Source organism: Manihot esculenta, chromosome 10 (genome assembly GCF_001659605.2).
Source record: "Manihot esculenta cultivar AM560-2 chromosome 10, M.esculenta_v8, whole genome shotgun sequence".
Lineage (NCBI taxonomy): Eukaryota > Viridiplantae > Streptophyta > Magnoliopsida > Malpighiales > Euphorbiaceae > Manihot > Manihot esculenta.
This window is the reverse complement of record NC_035170.2, coordinates 15,436,870-15,455,850: the sequence shown is the minus strand read 5'-3', so window position 1 is coordinate 15,455,850 and position 18,981 is coordinate 15,436,870. Positions and strand designations below refer to the sequence as shown.

The window sequence follows — 18,981 nt, the reverse complement described above, 5'->3', positions numbered from 1 at the left end:
AATTAATTTTATAATAATATTATGAACGTCTTTGTTTAAACTTATAAGCTTGTCAAACTAGCTTAAAAGCTCTAAAAGTTAGATGACATGTTTGTTTATATAAAGTGATACACTAGAGCATCTAATAGTGTTTTGTAATTTTGGGCTACTAATAGTCCAATGTGCAAGAAAGATGTTTTGTTCCCTTCTGCATTCAATTCCTTTCAAAGCCTTTTGTTTTTTTTAGTAGGGAATTGAGAGTACAAGACTCGAACTTGGGTCTCTTAGATGTATAATATGTCTTTATTTACTGGATTAGGCCATGATGGGCATTCCATTCAAAGCCTTATTCATTGTTATTAGCCCGTCTCACTTGTGAAATAAGCAACTGAATACAAAATGAGAAATGTGTAGATATACTAGTCTATTGCATTAATGATATGGCACAATTCTTGTAGGTGGTAAAGCATTTTTTGATTTATAAAAGCTTTCGGCCCAACAAATGGAGGTTTGAATTAGGGGTGAGCAGAAGGTTCCTGCAACTTACTAGGGTTTTCTGAGTCTCAGCCCAAGATTGAGACTTTAAATTGTTTTGTGTTTATAACTTGTTTGTACCTTGGGTTTTGAAGTCGTTTTTTATTAAATTTTATGTAGAGCGAGTTACGTGGGTCTTTATACCCTTTATTTTTTTCAATATCAATGAGTGGCAATCTTAAAAAAAAAAAAGAAAATAGATAAGCCGTATTTGGTTTAAATCGAAATAATTGAGCAAATTGAATCAATTAAGAAATTTAGTTCAGTTTTATATTCTTTTCAATTTGATTTAGTTTTAATTTTTAAAATTGATAATTTCGATTCAATTCAATTTTAATTTAAAAAATTTAGCAAAAACGTACCAAATTGATTAGTTAGTAAATACTGTATTATTTTGATTAATATAGATAGATTAAATATTGAAATACTTTAAATGAGCTTTAGAACATTAAAAATTAAGTGTAAAATAAAAAGTCCAACCGACTGAACTGAATTGAATCGAACCGAATGAGATCATTTTGGTTCATATTGATTTCTCTCCTAGTTTGATTTGATTTTCCGAAATACTTTGATGCGATCATGAAAATAGTAAGAATCTTCAACAATAAGTTGTATATCAAAGTCTTCACATTTTTAACGATTCAATATGGATAGTTTCAAATTATAAGCAATCAAGAAGAATTCGAGTTAGTCATATTGAATACCATATTTGGGAAAAAAGAGCTTATATTTTATAAAATTTATGAGTTCAGTTTATTATATTATTGATTCACTTTTAAAAACTTATATATGAGATATTTTAGTATACTTTGATATTTTTCATAATTCTATATGGATTAGAAGTTAAATTGACATAATTGACTATTAAAATTCTCTTATATGAATAAAAATTTTGATTTATTAAAAGGATGAACGAATTTCGAATCAAATAGAAAACTTTCAATATTTTCTTATACTTTTAAAGGTGATAATTATGGAAGGAAGTAGAGTTTTGTTTGTAATCTAATTAGGTTAATATTTATTATTATTAACTTTTTATTAGTAAGATTGGAGTTAATTTTTTTTATTTAATTAAAATTACCATTATCTTTTCACATTTTAACTAAATTTTATTTTATTTTTTATTTCAATTAAAATTTATAAATTCCACGTCATATTTATATTTAATTTTCAATTTATTTAATTATAAATTAAATCGATTAAATACATCCTCTTAATTTGAATAAAAACCAAATTAGGTAGTTTTTTATTTGGTAGTTTTCAATTTAGTTGTATTTGATAATCTGAGATTCAAAAAATAGGGTTTTACAAGGGTTGAGTGAACTTGGTATGAGAGGAGAGTGTTTCCCCCCTTTTATTCTTTTTCTTTATCTGTCAGTGACGTGTAACGGCCTCGCTGCCATTGGGCCACCTGTCTCTGCCATACGGATACGGACGTACGAGAATATCAGATATCTGCTCCATGCGTAACGGCCATTTAATTCTCTCTTGGCACGCATGCGAATGGACCTACTAGGCGGATGGGCTGGCTACTTCTTCTCCTCCGAACTGTGCTGGAGGATGAGATTAAGACTGAAGTCCAGGGGAGGTATGATCTTAGGGCCGAACGAACTGGGCCGGCCTAGTAAGAGGACTTAGAGGCCTTAAAATAGGGACTGTCGTTATGAGCCCGGCCTCGTAACGGGATGGTGAAATCCAGCGGTCATCAATTGCCCCTTTACCTTCTCATCAGTTATTGCACGTATGATGAGGGGGTAAATGTCGAGAGTCATTATGACCGCGCCGCCCAAGGACAGTTCTCCTCGAAACATCTTTTTGTCTCACTGTTGTTTCAAATTTCGAATTCCCTCAGACTTCTCCAAACTCTTGCTTTCCTTTGTTCTTCGTGCGCATTGCTAGCTCCGTTCTTCTGCCTTTATTATTTTCAAGGTACGCTCTTCATTCTTCCATGGATAGCCCAAATCTCCCCGACATCGTTAATCTAGAGTCTAGCATCACCCCGGCTACTCTAAAAATTTCTTTTCCAGGAAATACCTGAATACCCTCTTTTTTTTTCATCCGGGCCCCTCTCCGGAATGAGAGGATCGTTCTTCCCGATCCTCCTCCCTATGGTTTAATTGACCCACAGAAGGACCTCAGCCTGGTCTTCTTCGCTAAACAGAGGGAATACGGTTTGACCTTTCCCTTCTCTCCCTTCTTCATCGAGGTATTCCGGTACTTTGAGATAACCCCTCGGATGCTGGCCCCTAACTCCATCCTTTTCATGTGTTCCTTTGAGTCAGTTTGCCTGAGTTGAAGGTTCACACCCACAGCGCGTCTTTTTGTTACCTTTTTTCGAGTAATGAAAGCGAGTCAAGGCTTTTACTATTTTGCCCTTCGCGGAGGGCTGTCCATCTTTATGGGTCACAAGGACTCGATAAAAGGCTGGGTGGAGGGGTTCGCAGTGGTGGAGCTGAAGAAAGAATCCAGGCTGTCTTGGGAGGTGGAGCTCTCCTGGGAGGATGTCTTTCTAGGCTGTAACGATCTGCCTCAGCTGAGTCTCACTGAGCAGGTCGGGTACCTTCGACTGACTTCTGTTGCGAAGAAGTATGATGTCGAAAGGTGTATGTTCACGTCCAATCTTCGAATATCAAGGACACGGGTATTATACCTTGTTTGATTGTTTTGTTTCTCCTCTTTTATCCTTTCTTGAGAGATGTTTAACTTATGTTGATTTGATGTTTTTGTAGCTTCTCGGGCAGATATGGACTACATCAAGGCCCCCAAGAACTTCACCCTCTCTCGGGAGAGTATGAATGCTGTGTTAGATGCCCTCTGAGCTGGGCGATCTATGTTAGAAGCCACTCAGGAGGTGGCCCAGGTCATCTCTTCTAGGTCAGCAGGCCGGTCCGTTCTTCCTGCTCCTGCTTCTTCCCAAGCTCCCAAGCCGAGCTCTCGAGGTGTCAGGTCTTCCAGGCCCTCAAGCCGCAACAAATCAAGCTCGGCTCCTCAGTCTTCTTAAGCCCCCAGGTCCCAACGGGCTCCTACTGAGGGGGCGAAAAAGGCTCCAAGGGTCACCGCCAGGCCGGTTGAAGGCACCGAGCTGGTGAGGATGGATTCTGCCTTGCCTTCTGGGGACGTTCCTGAGGAGAGGTTCAAGACCTCCGCAACTGAGGAGAGGGCTCCTGAAGGGGGGATGGAGGTTGCCCCTGTTACTGAGGGAGTGGAGCCCAGACCAGCTGACGATAAGGGCGCTGCAGAGAGGGTCGGGAGCAAGCGTCCTCCTCCTTCTGAAGTGCCTGCCCCGGCTCCTGTCCCCAAGAGGTCTCAGGCCTCTAGAAGACCAGCTCCAGCTCTGCCTCCTCTCGAGAAGAAGAAGGAGACTTCTGTGGTGCCTCTATTGTCTGCTCTCGACAACGACATTTTGAACGCGGAGGATATCACTCATCAATCTCCGGCGAGCGTTGTTGTAGAAATCTTACGGGAGCGGATGTTTGGCGGGGTCACAGAAGCTTCAGATCCTCGTCTGCTTGCTCTCACTGGCCTTTTGGCGAGTTCTACATGAGAGCAAGTAGCATTCCGGTCTCGGACTCGAGAGGAGCTCGGAGGCACAATTAGGGAGATGCTTCTGAAGGTAAGTTGTTCTTCTTACTTTTGAATTCTTTCATTTGGTTTCTGTTGTCTGTCATTCTAATATTTTTCTCTCTGTGTTAGCTGATGGGCCTCTTTATGGAGGTAGACGCCCGGGACGAGTCCACTCGGAGCACAGTGGACCGCTAGATTGAAGAGGTGCATCTTGAAGAAAATTTAGTCGCAACCAGCGATGCCTGGGGTCACCTTGCTGCAGCTCAGGAGCATCTGAAGACCCTTAGGAGGGAGCTGGCCCATACTAAGGAGGCTCTGGAGGGGGCTGATAAGAGGGAAGCTGCTGCGGAGGCCCGCCGTGATGAGGTCTTGGAGCAGCTGTCCTCCTTAGAGGAAGCTCAGAGGGAGAGGGATGAGGCCCAGCACCAGCACGAGTCGTTGAAGGCAGATTTCGATGCCGTGTTGGCTCAGAAGGATGAAGCCCTAGCTCGGGTTGTGGTCCTCGAGCAGGAGCTAAGCAAACAAAGCATGCAGATCAAAGACTTGACCTTGCCAGCAGAGGAGTCTAAACTTCAGAATCAACAACTCTGCCAAGCAGTCAAAGTGTTGGAGAATAGGTGCTCAGCCTGCTTGAGGATGCTAAGCTCACTGAAGACAGGGTTCAGCTGGAGTGTGAGGAGCGACTGAGGGAGTACAAGGAGTCGACCGAACTGAAAAAGGAGATCGAGCAGGCCTGTGAAGCTCGTCTTCAAGATTACAAAGACTCTTCTGAGTTAAAAGCAAAGATAGCTGAGGCTTGCGAGGAGCGACTTGCGGAGTTCAAGGCCTCTGACGAGATGAAGAATGCAATATGGCACAAGGGCTTCTGCATGTTCATCTCCGGTTTCAATCGAGGCTTGAGGGAAGCCAGATATGCCCCTTCCACCCCGCTAGCTGAACTCTGAGCTGCCGAGGAAGACTCCGATGGCGAGGAGGTGCTTTACGGGGAGGATGACAAACCCTTGCCCAAGAGAGCTCCTCGCACTTCAACTGGGTCCTTTGAACAAGATGCCGAGCTGAGGGAGGAAGATGCTGGGCCTCAAGGAGGAGAGATAGTGTCCTTTGTGGGTACTGGAGGGTCTAGGCAAGAGGATGTCGGTCCTCCCAGAGACAATAGTGTAATATCCGGCTAGAGTCCGACATCGGAATTCTACTTTCCGGTGGAATCCAGGATGTCGGAATCCTCTAGAAGGGAATTGATATGTTTTTATAAGTTATTTGAGTATGTTTTAATGTTTTAAGTATAAATAAAATGAGTTTGTGAAAGAAAAGAACCAAGGAAGAAATGCCAGGTTCGGCCGCTGAACATGCATGAGTTTGGAATCACGTTAGGCCGCCGAAGGTGGTCTGGCCAGCCACCTATAAAAGGCCCTAGGTCGGTGAATGGATAAGGTTTCTTCCATTTTCACAGACAGAGGTGAGACCATGATCTTCCTTGGGTGATCTTCATGTTTTCTTCAACTTTTTCAAAGTTTTGATGAGTTTTCATGATTGTTTGAAGGTTTTGAGCTAAAAACCAAAGTTTTGAAGTTTGGAGACTTTGAGGGTGAGTTGCTCCAAATCTCCATGTTGGGATCGTTTATCCTCTCGTTTTCAAGAGGTAAGTGAAGATCCTGAACTTCTTTCCATGATTTATGACGATTTTAGTTTCGGCCGCCGAAGGAGGGTTCAGCCGCTGAACATGCTAAGGAGGTGGTTTCAGCTGCCTAAGCTCGCCCCCAAAAGTTTGGACTTTCGGCTCTGGAGGGGAGTTTCGGCCGCCGAAGGTGCCGCCGAAGGTTGAGACTTTCGTCTCTGGAGCGCACTTTTGGCAGCCGAAGGTGCCGCCGAAAATGCCTGAGTTTCGTCTCTGGAGGGACTTTCGGCCGCCGAACCTGCCGCCGAAAGTGCCCTGTCCAGCCTTCTTTTGCATGTTTTTCTTGATTATTTTAGGAGGTTTTAGGGGGGTTTTGGGGATTTTTATCGAGTTGTCTTTGAGTTAGTTTGGTCCCTCATTTGAGTCCACCTGTGTAGGAACGGACCAGAGGAACCGAAGAGAGCAGCAGTGAGCACTACTTCAGAGTATTCAGAGTCAGTTCAGAGTCAGCCAGAGGTGAGTGGAACTAAACTTAATGTTTTACATTGAGAAATTAAATACTTTTAGCATGTACCATGCATCATGATATGTAATAGGTTGAGTGCATTAGAATATACTAATGTGACGCATTATTCTTTGCTTGTACGGATCGGACATAGAGTGGATTCATTAGCCCTCCGAGTAAAGTCCTGAGGAGCCCCATTGAGGGCTGGGCACAGAGCACCATAGGGTGCGGAATAAAGTCCTGAGGAGCTTCTTCGCGGGCCGGGCACAGAACAAAGGGATTTTTGAATCAGTCCGTCTGAGATGGGTGATTTACTTGTGATGTGATGCATTTCATGTGAGCATGTTTATTAACAAGTTTTTATTGTTCTACTCACTGGGCTAGTATAGCTCATCCCTCTCCTTTAATCCCAGTTTTGCAGGATCAGAGTTAGAGGGAAGTTCAACAGGGTACAGGAAGAGTAAGGAAGTTTGTAAGAGTATAGTGTGGACATGTACTAGTTGTAAAGAGATGTTTTAGCATTGTATAGAGTTCAGTATTGTGCTTGACCCTGTTGTGTTGTAAATCCCTTTTGTATACATGGTTTGTTTATGTAAATATTTTATTGAAATGTGTAATTGAGGAGTTTGAAAACCAGGCTTAACATAGTATGAGTTTTAACCCATCTAGAGCAAGCTCTAGTACTAGGGGTTCTATAGTACAGAGATAGTGCATGCACAGGTTGAGCCTTGGTACAGAGAAAAGTTTTATGTTTTTACAGAAAAAGTTTGATCATGTATGGGATTGTACAGGTGCATAGAGAGTATAGCAGGCTTGCTCCCGACGACCTTAAGTCGACCTGGATCCTAGCGCCGGTAGCGGTCCGGTTTCCGAGTCGTTACAAGTAGTGTAGATAATAGTGATGTAAATAATGATGTACCTAGACATGTAAGTCCATTATGGACAATTTTTCCTCCAGTAGTTGTAGATGACTAGAATAGGTTGTAATTTTTATTTTTCTTTTAATGAAATCCAGTTTTCATTTGTGTTTATATTTGAGCTATTTCCACTGTTATTTATTTTTCTGTCCTTATCAAATTACTCAATCTGCAAAAAGTCTAATTGACTTAATCCATTGAAGGCCTATTTGGCTTAATCTGTCAATATGTTAAGGATAAAACTCTTAAACCTTGTGTTCAATAATTTTTCAAAGGAATCAACCATACTACTTGTTTTATTTCTCGCCCTTGTTAATTAGGGCTGAAATTCTAGCAATTGACCAAACTTCTAACTTGTGAATTTGTGTAATCTTGGGACTACATCTTTATTTTTTACCCTGTTGACTCATCAATAATGCAAGCTCGGACATATAATTTTTGTATAATCAAAGTAAGTAAGGTAAAGTACCTTCTTATGATGAATCTATTTTCCTGAGCTCGTTTTATGTCTTGTGTTGAGTGGAACTGAGGTTGTGGTGTTGTTCGTCAGTTCATACTTTTGACTTACCCCTTGGGCTAGAGGAAATTTGTAACATTCAGTTTGCCCTTGAGCTTCCTGAGCTCGGCTCTCTTCTTGCTTGGTTTTTCGAGCTCAGATTTGTGCGTCTTAGTTCGTATTTCAGCTCTTTCCAAACCTGCCCTATTCTTTTTGATTTTTGAGCTTGCTCATGGTTAAGGCCCTTTTTATCTTGAATGGGATCTAGGCCCCTTAGGCCTGCCTCGTTCTTCATCATCCTAGCCGGTTTTGCGGTGCCGGGGGCACTTGGGGAGCCCAGTCACCTACCTCACTGAGGTTTTGCGCAAGATTCATGCACTGTGGCCTTACTGTCGCTTCGTCATCTCAGCCGATTTGTAGTGCCGGGGGCACTTGGGGAGCCCGGTCACCTACCTCACTGAGGTCTTGTGTAAGATTCAGGCACTTTGGCCTTACTGTCGCTTCGTCATCTCAGTCGGTTTGTGGTGCCGGGGGCACTTGGGGATCCCGGTCACCTACCTCACTGAGGTCTTGCGTAAGATTCAGGCACTGTGGCCTTACTGTCGCTTCGTCATCTCAGCCGGTTTGTGGTGCCGGGGGCACTTGGGGAGCCCAGTCACTTACCTCACTGAGGTCTTGCGCAAGATTCAGGCACTTTGTCCTTACTGTCGCTTCGTCATCTCAGCCGATTTGTGGTGCCGGGAGCACTTGGGGAGCCCGGTCACCTACCTCACTGAGGTCTTGCACAAGATTCAGGCACTTTGGCCTTACTGTCGCTTCGTCATCTCAGCCGGTATGTGGTGCCGGGGGCACTTAGGGAGCCCGATCACCTACCTCACTGAGGTCTTGCGCAAGATTCAGGCACTGTGGCCTTACTGTCGCTTCGTCATTTCAGCCGATTTGTGGTGCCGGGGGCACTTGGGGAGCCCGGTCACCTACCTCACTGAGTTCTTGGGCCTTTGTGCCTGTTTTATTTTTCTTTTTCATTTCTTTCAATGGAAACAAATGTAAGTTATGACAAATAACAAATTTGATGGTAATAACGTTTACTTTATTGCCATGTTTCAAAATACAATCGATTCTCTTACATTTGGTAACACCTTATGTAATACCCGGCTAGACCCCGATATCGGAATTCCTATTTTCCGATGAAATCTCGGATGTCGGAAACCTCTAGAAGGGTAAAATATGTTTTTTCTAAAATATTTTCATGTGTTTTAAGGTTTTAAGTAAGAAAGAAATTGAGTTTTTGAAAGAAAAGCACCAAGGAAGAAAAGCCAGGTTCGGCCGCCGAACATGGTGGAGTTTAGGGAGCACCTTTGGCCCCCGAAGGTGGTCTGGCCATCCACCTATAAAAAGCCCCATGTCTGAAAATGGGCGAGTTTTCTTCTCCATTTTCGAGCAAAGGTGAGTCCAAACCCTTCCATGGTTAGTTTTGATGTTTTCCTTCAAATCGTTTATGATTTTGATAAGTTTTAACTTGGCTTTGAAGATTTTTGAGCAAAAATCGAAGTTGGGAAGCTTGGAGACCTTCGGAACTCGTTTTTCCTGAATCTCTAAGTTGGGTCACGCCTTCTCTCGATCTTCAAGAGGTAAGCGCTGATCCTCACCTTTCTTTGATGTTTTGAGTAAGTTTTGAGAGGTTTGAAGGGGGGTTTTATGCATGATTTGAGTAGTTGTAAATGTTAGGGTTTATGTGAGTTAAATGATGAAATATGTGTTTAATGTATGCCATGTGTTGATGTGGTTGGGGTATAGGCTAGTTTTATGCCCCTAAATGTTTAAGAATGTGTTTATGCATGTTTTTGCATGGTTTGGTTTGAGTTTGGAGGGTTTGGGAGGCAAAATATGCATGAGAGGCTTGAGTTCTCCCATTCTGGAAGAACTCAGGTTCGGCTGCCGAAGCCATGTTCGGCCGCCGAACCCTGCCTCCGAAAGTTTGGACTTTCGGCTCTAGAGGGGAGTTTCGGCCGCCGAACCTGCCACCGAAGGTGAGTGACTTTCGGCTCTGGAAGCACTTTCGGCCGCCGAAGGTGCATGACTTTCGGCTTTGGAGGGACTTTCGGCCGCCGAACCTGCCGCCAAAAGTGCCCTGTTCAGCCTTCCTTTGCATGATTTCTATGATTGTTTTATGATGTTTTAGGGGTATTTTTGGGGAGATGTTTAGAGTCAGGTTAGTGTATGTTTGGTCCCTCATTTGAGTCCACCTATATAGTTTCGGACCCGAGGAACCGAGGACTCCAGCAGTGAGGTAGCTGCTTCAGAGTCTTTGCAGAGTCAGCCTGAGGTGAGTAGAATGGATCTTTATGTTTCAAAATAAATAAATTTTGAGTATGTTCATGCATCACGAATGCCATGATATATATTAGGTTGTTTGCATTAGAATTCACGAATATGATGCATTGCATTAATTATTGTTGATGTGGATGGTTATTGGATGATCCATTAGTCCTTGATATGATATGATATGGTATGGTACGAAAGTCCATGTCGAGGCCCATTCTACGCCCTTGGCACAGACTAAGAGAAAGTCCAGGTTGAGGCCCATTCTACGCCCCTGGCACATTGGAATGTTATGTTATGTTATGTTAAGGGAAAGACCAGAGGCCCATTCTACGCCCTGGCACTATTGGATGATGTAGAGGACTATTGATGACAATTCCATCCTGGATGTGATTTGTTTATTATGTGGTGCATTTCATGAAAGCATGAATTTTAATATATTATTTTACTATTCTGCTCACTGGGCTCTAGTAGCTCACCCCTCTCCCTTAACCCCCAGGTTTGCAGGTTCGGGATAGACTAGGAAGTCAGCAAGAGTAAATAGTCTGATGTATGTAATAGTTAGTTGTGGACATGAAAGACATTGTAATATAAAGTATTGTACAAAATGTAATGAGTATTAGTATTGTGCTTGACCCTAGTGTGTATGGTTAATCCCTTTGTTCATGATCATTATGAAATGTCTTATATGTTGAGATATGTAAACCAAGCTTGATTTATGTAATGTTGACCCAACTAGAGCATTTGATGAGGGCTCTAGTGTGGGGTTTTTATGTATTCAGTTTCAGTGCATGCACAGGTCGAGCTTGGTAGATGGAAAGTTTAAAATTTTTATGAAAATGTATGATCATGTATGGGATTTATCAGGTATGACAGGTTGTATGCTAGGCTTGCTACGGGTCCCGGCGTCCTTAAGTCGATCTGGATCCTAGCGCCGGTAGCGGTTCGATTTCGGGTTGTTACACCTTAAGGGAAGTACCTTTCCAAATACTGGATATTCCAAGCATGAGGCTCAGGGTTTCCCTGCATGTTCTCGATTCGATACACCCCTGGTTTGACCACCTTTGTTATTCTGAAAGGACCCTCCTAGGTCGGCGCCAGCTTTCCTACTGCCGCTCTCTTTTCAGTGGCTTCCTGATTTCTCAGGGCCAGATTCCCTACTTTTAGGCTTCTTTCTCTGAACCTTTGATTATAATAACGAGCCGCTCTTTATTGATAAGCGGCTGTACAGACTCGAGCTTCTTCTCTGACTTCCTCCAGAGTATCCAGGTTACTTCTTAACTTATCATCATTGATGCTCTTGCTATTGAATTGGACTCGATGGGTAGGGACTTGCAACTCAATTGGAACCACAGCTTCGGTGCCAAACATAAGTGCGAAAGGCGTCTCTTTAGTGGACGTCCTGGGGGTAGTTCAGAGTGCCCACAGGATGCTATTGAGTTCCTCTGCCCAATTTGTCTTGGCCCCATCCAGCCGCTTCTTCAATCCCTGGAGGATAGCTCTATTAGTGACCTCTGTTTGGCCATTGGTTTGGGGGTGGGCCACCGAGGAGAATTTGTGCCATATGCCCATGTTCGCTGTGAATTCTCTGAAGGCACTGCAGTCAAATTGCCTGCCGTTGTCTGAGATGAGTACCCTCAGTATTCCGAACCTACAGATGATGTTGCCCCAGACAAAGTCTATCATCTTTCGGGCTGTAATTGTGGGAATTGCCTCTGCCTCTGGCCATTTTGAGAAGTACTCTACAGCCACTACTACAAACTTTTTCTGCCCCGTGGTCTTAGGGAAAGGACCTAGGATGTCTATGCCCCACTGTGAGAATGGCCACGGGCTGGATATGCTGGACTGAGGAGTGGCCGGGACGTTGATGGCATTGGCAAACCTCTGGCATACATCGCATCTGCGGACGAACTCTTCGGCCTCCCTTTTAATGGTGGGCCAGTAGTATCCTTGCCTGAATATCTTATTCGCCAGCGTCCCTGCTCCCTCGTGGGCTCCGCATATCCCTCGGTGTATTTCTTCCATCACCTTTGTGGCTTCTTCCGGACTCACGCATCGAAGCCATGGGATAGACTTCCCTTTTCTGTATAGGGTCCCTCTCACTGCTTGGTAGTTGGCAGCTCGAGCAGCTATTTTCTTTGCTTCATTCTTGTCCTCAAGAAGCTTTCCCTTCTCAAGGTATTCCAGGTATGGGGTCATCCAGCTTTGGCCCTGCTCAACCTGCATTACAGTGGCCGTTTTGTCAAAAGCAGGTGTGCTAATATGCTGTATGTATACCTCGTCAGGGAGTTGTTCCAGCTCCTCTTTAGACAATCGGCTAAGCAGGTCTGCCTCCTCATTGTCCTCCCGGGGTATCCTCTGGTACCGTACCATAATCCCCTATTCGACGAGCTCGGCCTCTATGGCTTTTACCTTCGCCAAGTAGTTCTGCATTATTTGGTCTCTTGCCTGATATGCCCCTGTTATCTGATTGATCACTAGCTGGGAGTCGCTATTTATTTCAAGATCAGTTACCCCTACCTCCATTGCGATTAGCATCCCATTTATCAGGGCTTCATATTCCGCTACATTGTTAGAGGCTTTGAATTCTAGGCGCAGAGCATAACAGACTTTGAAACCCTCAGGTCCTTTTAGCATTATTCCTGCACCGCTACCCCCAGCACTGGATGCCCCGTCCACATACAACTTTCAGTTGAATTCTCGAGGGGATTGTCTTTCTCTTTCCCCTTCTGGTGCTTTCGGGGGTGTCTCACCAGGTCCTGCTTGTTTCTCACTAAAAGAACTGTAATACCCGGCTAGACCCGGCATCGGAATTCCTATCTTCCGGCGAAATCTCCGTTGGAATCCAGAATTTCCTCGGATGTCGGAAGCCTTCTAGAAGGGTAAAATAAAGGTTTTCTAAAATGTTTTACATGTTTTTATGGTTTGATCAAGAAAGAAAATTGAGTTTTGAAAGAAAAGAAAGTTTTGAAGGGAAATGTCAAGTTCGGCCGCTGAACCTCATGTTCGGCCGCCGAAGGTGGCTCCCTTTTGCTGCCGCCGAACCTCAAGTTCGGCCACCGAACATGGTGGAGTTTTGGAAGCACCTTTGGCCTCCGAAGGTGGTCTGGCCAGCCACCTATAAAAGGCCCCATGTTCGAAAATGGGCGAGTTTTCTCTCTCCATTTTCGGGCAAAGGTGAGTTCTTGATCCTCCATGGTTGATTTTGTGTTTTCCTTCAAATCTCCAAGAGTTTTTATGAGTTTTTACCATGTTTTGAAGATTTTAAGCTAAGATCAAGGTTTTAGAAGCTTGGAGACCTCCGGAGTTCGTTTCCTCCACATCTACAAGTTTGGAATTGCATCTCCTCTCGATCTTCAAGAGGTAAGTATAGATCCTCCTCTTCTTTCATGTTTTAAGTAAGTTTTAAGAAGGGGTTAAGGGTTTTAATGCATGTTTAGAGTAGATCTAAAATGTTAGGGTTTATGTACCCTTTATATTAAATGTATGCTTAATGTGATGTTTGTTGGGGTATAGGCTAGTTTTAAGCCCCTAAATGCTTGAAAATATGTTTATGCATGCTTTTGTGTGAGTTGGTATGATTTGAGAGGCTTTGGGGTGGCTGGATGTGCATGTGAGGCTCGGGTTCTGCCCTTTGGGAGAGCCTAGGTTCGGCCGCCGAACCTGCCTGGAGGCAGCTTTAGGCCGCCTAAACTCGCCCCCGAAAGTTTGGACTTTCGGCTCTGGAGGGGAGTTTCGGCCGCCAAACCTGCCCCCGAAAGTGGGTGACTTTCGGCTCTGGAAGGACTTTCGGCCGCCGAACCCTGCCCCCGAAAGTGCCTGACTTTTGGCTCTAGAGGGACTTTCGGCCGCCGAACCTGCCGCAGAAAGTGCCCTGTCCAGCCTTCCTTTGCATGTTTCCTATGAATGTTTTGTGATGTTTTAGAGGGTTTTTGGGGAGTTGTTTAGAGTTATGTTAGAGTTTGTTTGGTCCCTCATTTGAGTTCACCTGTGTAGGATCGGACCCGAGAAACCGAGGAGAGCAGCAGTGCTAGCCGTTTCAGAGTCAGCTAGAGGTGAGTAGAACTGAACTATGTTTTAAAGTAAATGAAATTTTTAGCATGTTCATGCATCATGAATGACATGTATATGTATTAGGCTGTTTGCATTAGAGTTCACGAATATGGTGCATTGCATAATATGATGTTGATGTGGATGGATATTGGATGACCCACTAGCCCTTGATATGATATGTTATGATACGGTATGGAAGTCCAGTGAGGCTCATTCTGCGCCCCTGGCACGATGTGAGAGAAAGACCAGTGAGGCCCATTCTACGCCCCTGGTAAATTGGATATGTTATGTTATGTGATGTTAAGAGAAAGACCAGTGAGACCCATTCTACGCCCCTGGCACAATTGGACTATGTAGAGAGTTATTGGTGACAAATCCATCTGTGATGTGAATTGTTTGTGATGTGATGTATTTCATGATGGTATATGTTTATAAACTGTTTTTATTGTTCTGCTCACTGGGCTCTTGTAGCTCAGCTTTTTTCCCTAACCCCCAGGTTTGCAGGTTCAGGATAGACCGGAAAGTCGTCAAGGGTAAAAGGTTTGGTTATGTAATAGATTAGTAGTGGACATGGTATGTAAAATAATTCAATGTAATCTAAGGTTTTGTACAGTGATGTAATGAGGATTAGAATTGTGCTTGACCCTAATGTATGGTTAATCCCTTTTTGTACATGATCTATATGAAATGTTTTAATGCTGAGTTATGTTGTACCAGGCTTGACATATGATATGTTGACCCAACTGTAACAGCCCGGAAACTGATACCCCTCTGTAACGGCCCGAACCATCACCGGCGCTAGGATCCAGATCGGCTTAAGGCCGCCGGGACCCGTAGCAAGCCAAACATACCTCCTATCACCTGGTCAAATCCCATACATGATCAAAACTTTAACATAAAAACTGGAACATCTGATGTAATTACCGAGCTCGACCTGTATGCAACATAACTGAAACATAAAAGGACCCCCTACTAGAGCCCTCATCAAAACTCTAGCTGGGTCAACATAACATACATCAAGCTGGGATTACATCCAAAGAACTAGAACCTAACCTATGCATGCATCAAACCACAAACATCAGACCTCCTCTAGGGTCCTCATCCATTACATAACGTGGTAAACAACACATGCCACAAGATTAGTTCAAACATAACTCAACATCTAGCATAACATACATCATGTATTAAACAGGGACTAACCAAGTCTCAGGGCCAAGCACAGTACTAATCCAATAAACATAACTCTACTATACTTTACATTACATTTCTCTTACAAATCCATATGTCAATTTCAATACATGTCCACACTAAAAGTACTAATCTAATACTATTACAAACACACGTCACTTTATCTTTACCCTGCTGACTTCTGAGCTCTGACTTAAACCTGCAACACTGGGGTTAGGGGGAAGGGGTGAGCTAAAAAGCCCAGTGAGTAGAAACATAGAAAACAGTTCATTCATTACATGCTTTCATGAAATGCATCATAACACAGAGAAATCACATAATTTTGTCCGCCTCGGGGCTTATGCAATATTTATTCCCCACGGACCCTGGTTTCTGAGAGTCTGTCTTTTTGCATGCATCTTTCCTCTCAGAGGATGGACATGACATCAAAAATCCCTCTGTCGGTGCCCGGCTCCCCCATAGGAGCTCACAAAGGCCTGTAACATACATGACATGGTGTCCGGTCCACAGAGAGCTCACATGGACTTTCCTACATGTACTTGTCCGGCTCTCAAAGGACTAAGACAAGACTCGTGACAGATATGGGCTATTGAAGTCGCCTCGGTCCACCCTTCCTCCATCAACATCAAATAATGCAATGCGTCATATTCGTGAAACTAGTGCAATCAACCTACTACATATAATCATGATGCATGAACATGCTTTAGGCATTAGATTTTGTGCATAAAAGATTAGGTTTAGTTCTACTCACCTCCTAGCAGACGCTGACTGACTCTGCAACTGCTGACACTGATGGCCTCCTCGGTCTCTCGGGTCCGATCCTACACAGGTGGACTCGAATGAGGTGCCAAACACATTCTAACAACTCATAAACAACTCCCCAAAAACCCCTCTAAACATCACTTAAACATGCATGGAAAATACCCAAGAAACGGCTGGACAGGGCATTTTCGGCCGCACCTTCGGCGGCCGAAAGTCCCTTCCAGAGACGAAACTCGGATAGGTTCGGCGGCAAGTTCGGCGGCCGAAACCCTAGGACAGAAATGAAAGTCCCTCCTTCGGGGGCACATTCGGCAGCCTAAAGACTGCCTCCCATGCAGGTTCGGCGGCCGAAACTCCTTTCGGCGGCCGAACCTGGTCCCCTCTGGACGACAGGTCCGATTCTGCCAAGCCAAAAACCAAACTCAAATATACCCAAATCCTCACATACTCTCTCCCAATCATGCATACTCACTCCCACAAGCATAAAGGAGCATAAACTAACATAAACTCCTCAACACAAACATCACATAACATACATTGGGTATAAAACCCACATAAACCTAAACATGCATATCTACCCATTCAACCATCAAAAAAACTTCATAAAACTTCATGAAAACACTAGGGAAGCAAGGATCTACACTTACCTCTTGAAGATCGAGGGTGGTGTGACCCCTAACTCGGAGGTGTGGAGAATCCAAGCTCCAAAAGCTCCAAGCTCCCAAAACTCCTTTTAAGCTTTAAATCTTCAAACACAAGGGTAGAAATCATGAAAAACTTGAGAGATGGGTAGAGAAAACACGAAAACGACCAAAGGAAGGCATAAACTCACCTGAGCTCGAGAATGGGGAGAAAACTCACCCATTTCCGATCTGAGGGCCCTTTATAGGTGGCCTGGTCAAAGACCTTCGGCAGCCTAACGTGCCCCCTAAACTCATGCATGTTCGGCGGCCGAACTTGACTTTCGGCGGCCGAACCTTGGCTCGTTTAAACAAGACTTTCGGAGGCCGAAGGCGCTCCCGAAGTCTTTCCATGTTCGGCGGCCGAACTTCACTTTCGGCGGCCGAACCTGGCAATTGCCTCCTTGGTCTTTTTCCTTTCAAAACTAAATTCATTTCCATTTAAAACCATGAAATCAATAAAGACATTTGAGAAAACACATTTTACCCCTTCTAGAGAGATCCAACACCCTAGATTCCGCCGGAAGGCAGGAATCCCGATGCCGGATTCTAGCCGGGTATTACATTGAGCATACCTGGCACCACCATGTTCGATGTGTCTGCCTCTTGCTGAGCTTGGGTGAAGATCCGAGCTGAAGCTGACGGACCTTCTCCACGGGAACCTGAAGAATGAGGGACTGACCCTCTTCCTCTGCCTCGACCACTAACCTGAACGATGGCTGGAGCTACTGGCTGGGCTGCTCTACCTGCATCGGTCCGCTGGGGCTGAGCCAACCAGGGCGCAGTAGGACACTCACGTGCTATGTGCCCCTCCTGTCTGCACCTGAAACATGCTGTCGTCCCCGCGAGACAGACTCCCTTGTGCGGCCTTCCGCACCTCAAGCATCTTGAACTGCCTGAGCCAGAGCTCGAACCACCAAAACCCAAACTAGCCTTCAGATTCTGCCAAAACTTCTTCTTCTTACCTGTAATACCCGGCTAGAGTCCGGCACCGGAATTCCTGTTGTTTGATGGAATCCGGGGTGTCGGAATTCTAAAAAGGGTAGGATTTATGTTTTTACTAGGTGTTATGATGTGTTTAAATGTTTTAAGGATAGGGGAAGTGAGTTTGGAGTTGAAATGACCTAAGGCAGTTGAGCCAAGTTCGGCCGCCGAAAGTAAGTTCGGCCGCCGAAGGTGTTCGGCTTCCGAAGGTGAGTTCGGCCCCCGAACGATTGCATGGTCTTGCATGTGATTGGGCAGCCGACGATGAGTTGGCTGGTGAGCTGAGTCATGGTTTTTGACAAGTGTTGGCCTCAGATTCTTGCCATGGAATGGCCACGTCTCTATGACTCACCTGTACATGTTTTGGGTGATCATACAGAAGCTGGAGGTGTTTGCAAAAGTGTTGAGAGTTGAGAGAAACTAAAGTTACGTTTTTGAGATTTTGAGAGGTTGATCCGTTTTCCCTTGTTCAGCACGTGCATCTTCCTGTTTACAAAGGTAAGGGACGAGTTAGAACCTGTGTATATGTTTTCTGAAGGTTTTAGGGGGATGTATGGAAGGAAATGCATGTTTAGGTTGTTCATGGTAGTTTTTTGATGAGTTATGCATGTATATATGTTTATGTGTTAGGTTTGTTTTGTTCTTTGGGGTTATTAGCTAGTTTTGGACCCCTGTGATCATATACATGAGTATATGTATGTTGAGGAGGTGACGTTTGCATGGTTTGAGAAGTTGAAGAAAAGAAGGAGATGGTTTGCCGTTGAAACTGAGTTCTGGATGAACTCAGGTTCGGCAGCCGAAGGTTCATTCGGCCGCCGAACCTCTTACATGGTGGCTTCGGCTGCCATAGCTTGCCCCCGCGAGCTTGTGCATGTTCGGCTCTGTTTGGGGGATTCGGCCGCCGAAGGTGCCGCCGAAGGTTAGAGACTTTCGTCTCTGGAGTGCCTTGTGGCCTCCGAAACTTGCCCCCGAAAGGGTTCGGCCGCCGAACATAGAGATTCGGCCGCCGAAGGTGCTTGAGTTTCGTCTCTGGAGAGGACATTCGGCCGCCGAACCTGCCGCCGAAAGTGTTCTGTCCAGCTTTCTTTTGCTTGCTTTGCATGACTATTAGAGTGAGTGTAAGGGGATTCTTGGGGAGTTTAATAGAGTTGGTCATAAGCTTGTTTGGTCCCTCATTTGAGTCTTTATGTGCTTATACAGACCAGAGGAACCAGAGAGAGCAGCAGTGAGTACTGCTCCAGAGATTCAGAACCTGCAGAGTCAGTCAGTCCAGTTAGCCCGAGGTGAGTGGAACTAAACTTAAGACTGATGATTTTTAAATTGAACCACAAGCTGCTTTTAGCATATCTCATGCATCATGTTTATGCCATAGGTTGATTGCA

At 44.5% G+C, this 18,981-nt stretch overlaps 1 protein-coding gene across 1 annotated transcript; it reads left to right on the top strand.

Moving 5' to 3' along the window:
• The first annotated feature begins 3,604 nt into the window (after positions 1–3,604).
• LOC110624197 (uncharacterized abhydrolase domain-containing protein DDB_G0269086-like) lies at positions 3,605–5,021 on the top strand. The gene is made up of 4 exons (XM_021769313.1): positions 3,605–4,046; positions 4,207–4,227; positions 4,340–4,694; positions 4,736–5,021. Exons 1-4 carry the CDS (start codon positions 3,605–3,607, stop codon positions 5,019–5,021), a joined length of 1,104 nt encoding a protein of 367 aa, XP_021625005.1.
• Positions 5,022–18,981: the final 13,960 nt, after the last annotated feature.

What these genes read in the sequence shown, in the direction of transcription:
- LOC110624197 (XM_021769313.1), top strand. Translation starts at nt 3,605, where the DNA reads ATGGATTCTGCCTTGCCTTCTGGGGACGTTCCTGAGGAGAGGTTCAAG. An exon ending in TCTCACTGGCCTTTTGGCGA is followed by an intron (nt 4,047 to 4,206) that starts GTTCTACATGAG and finishes TCTCTGTGTTAG; the next exon opens with CTGATGGGCCTCTTTATGGA. An exon ending in TGATGGGCCTCTTTATGGAG is followed by an intron (nt 4,228 to 4,339) that starts GTAGACGCCCGG and finishes ACCTTGCTGCAG; the next exon opens with CTCAGGAGCATCTGAAGACC.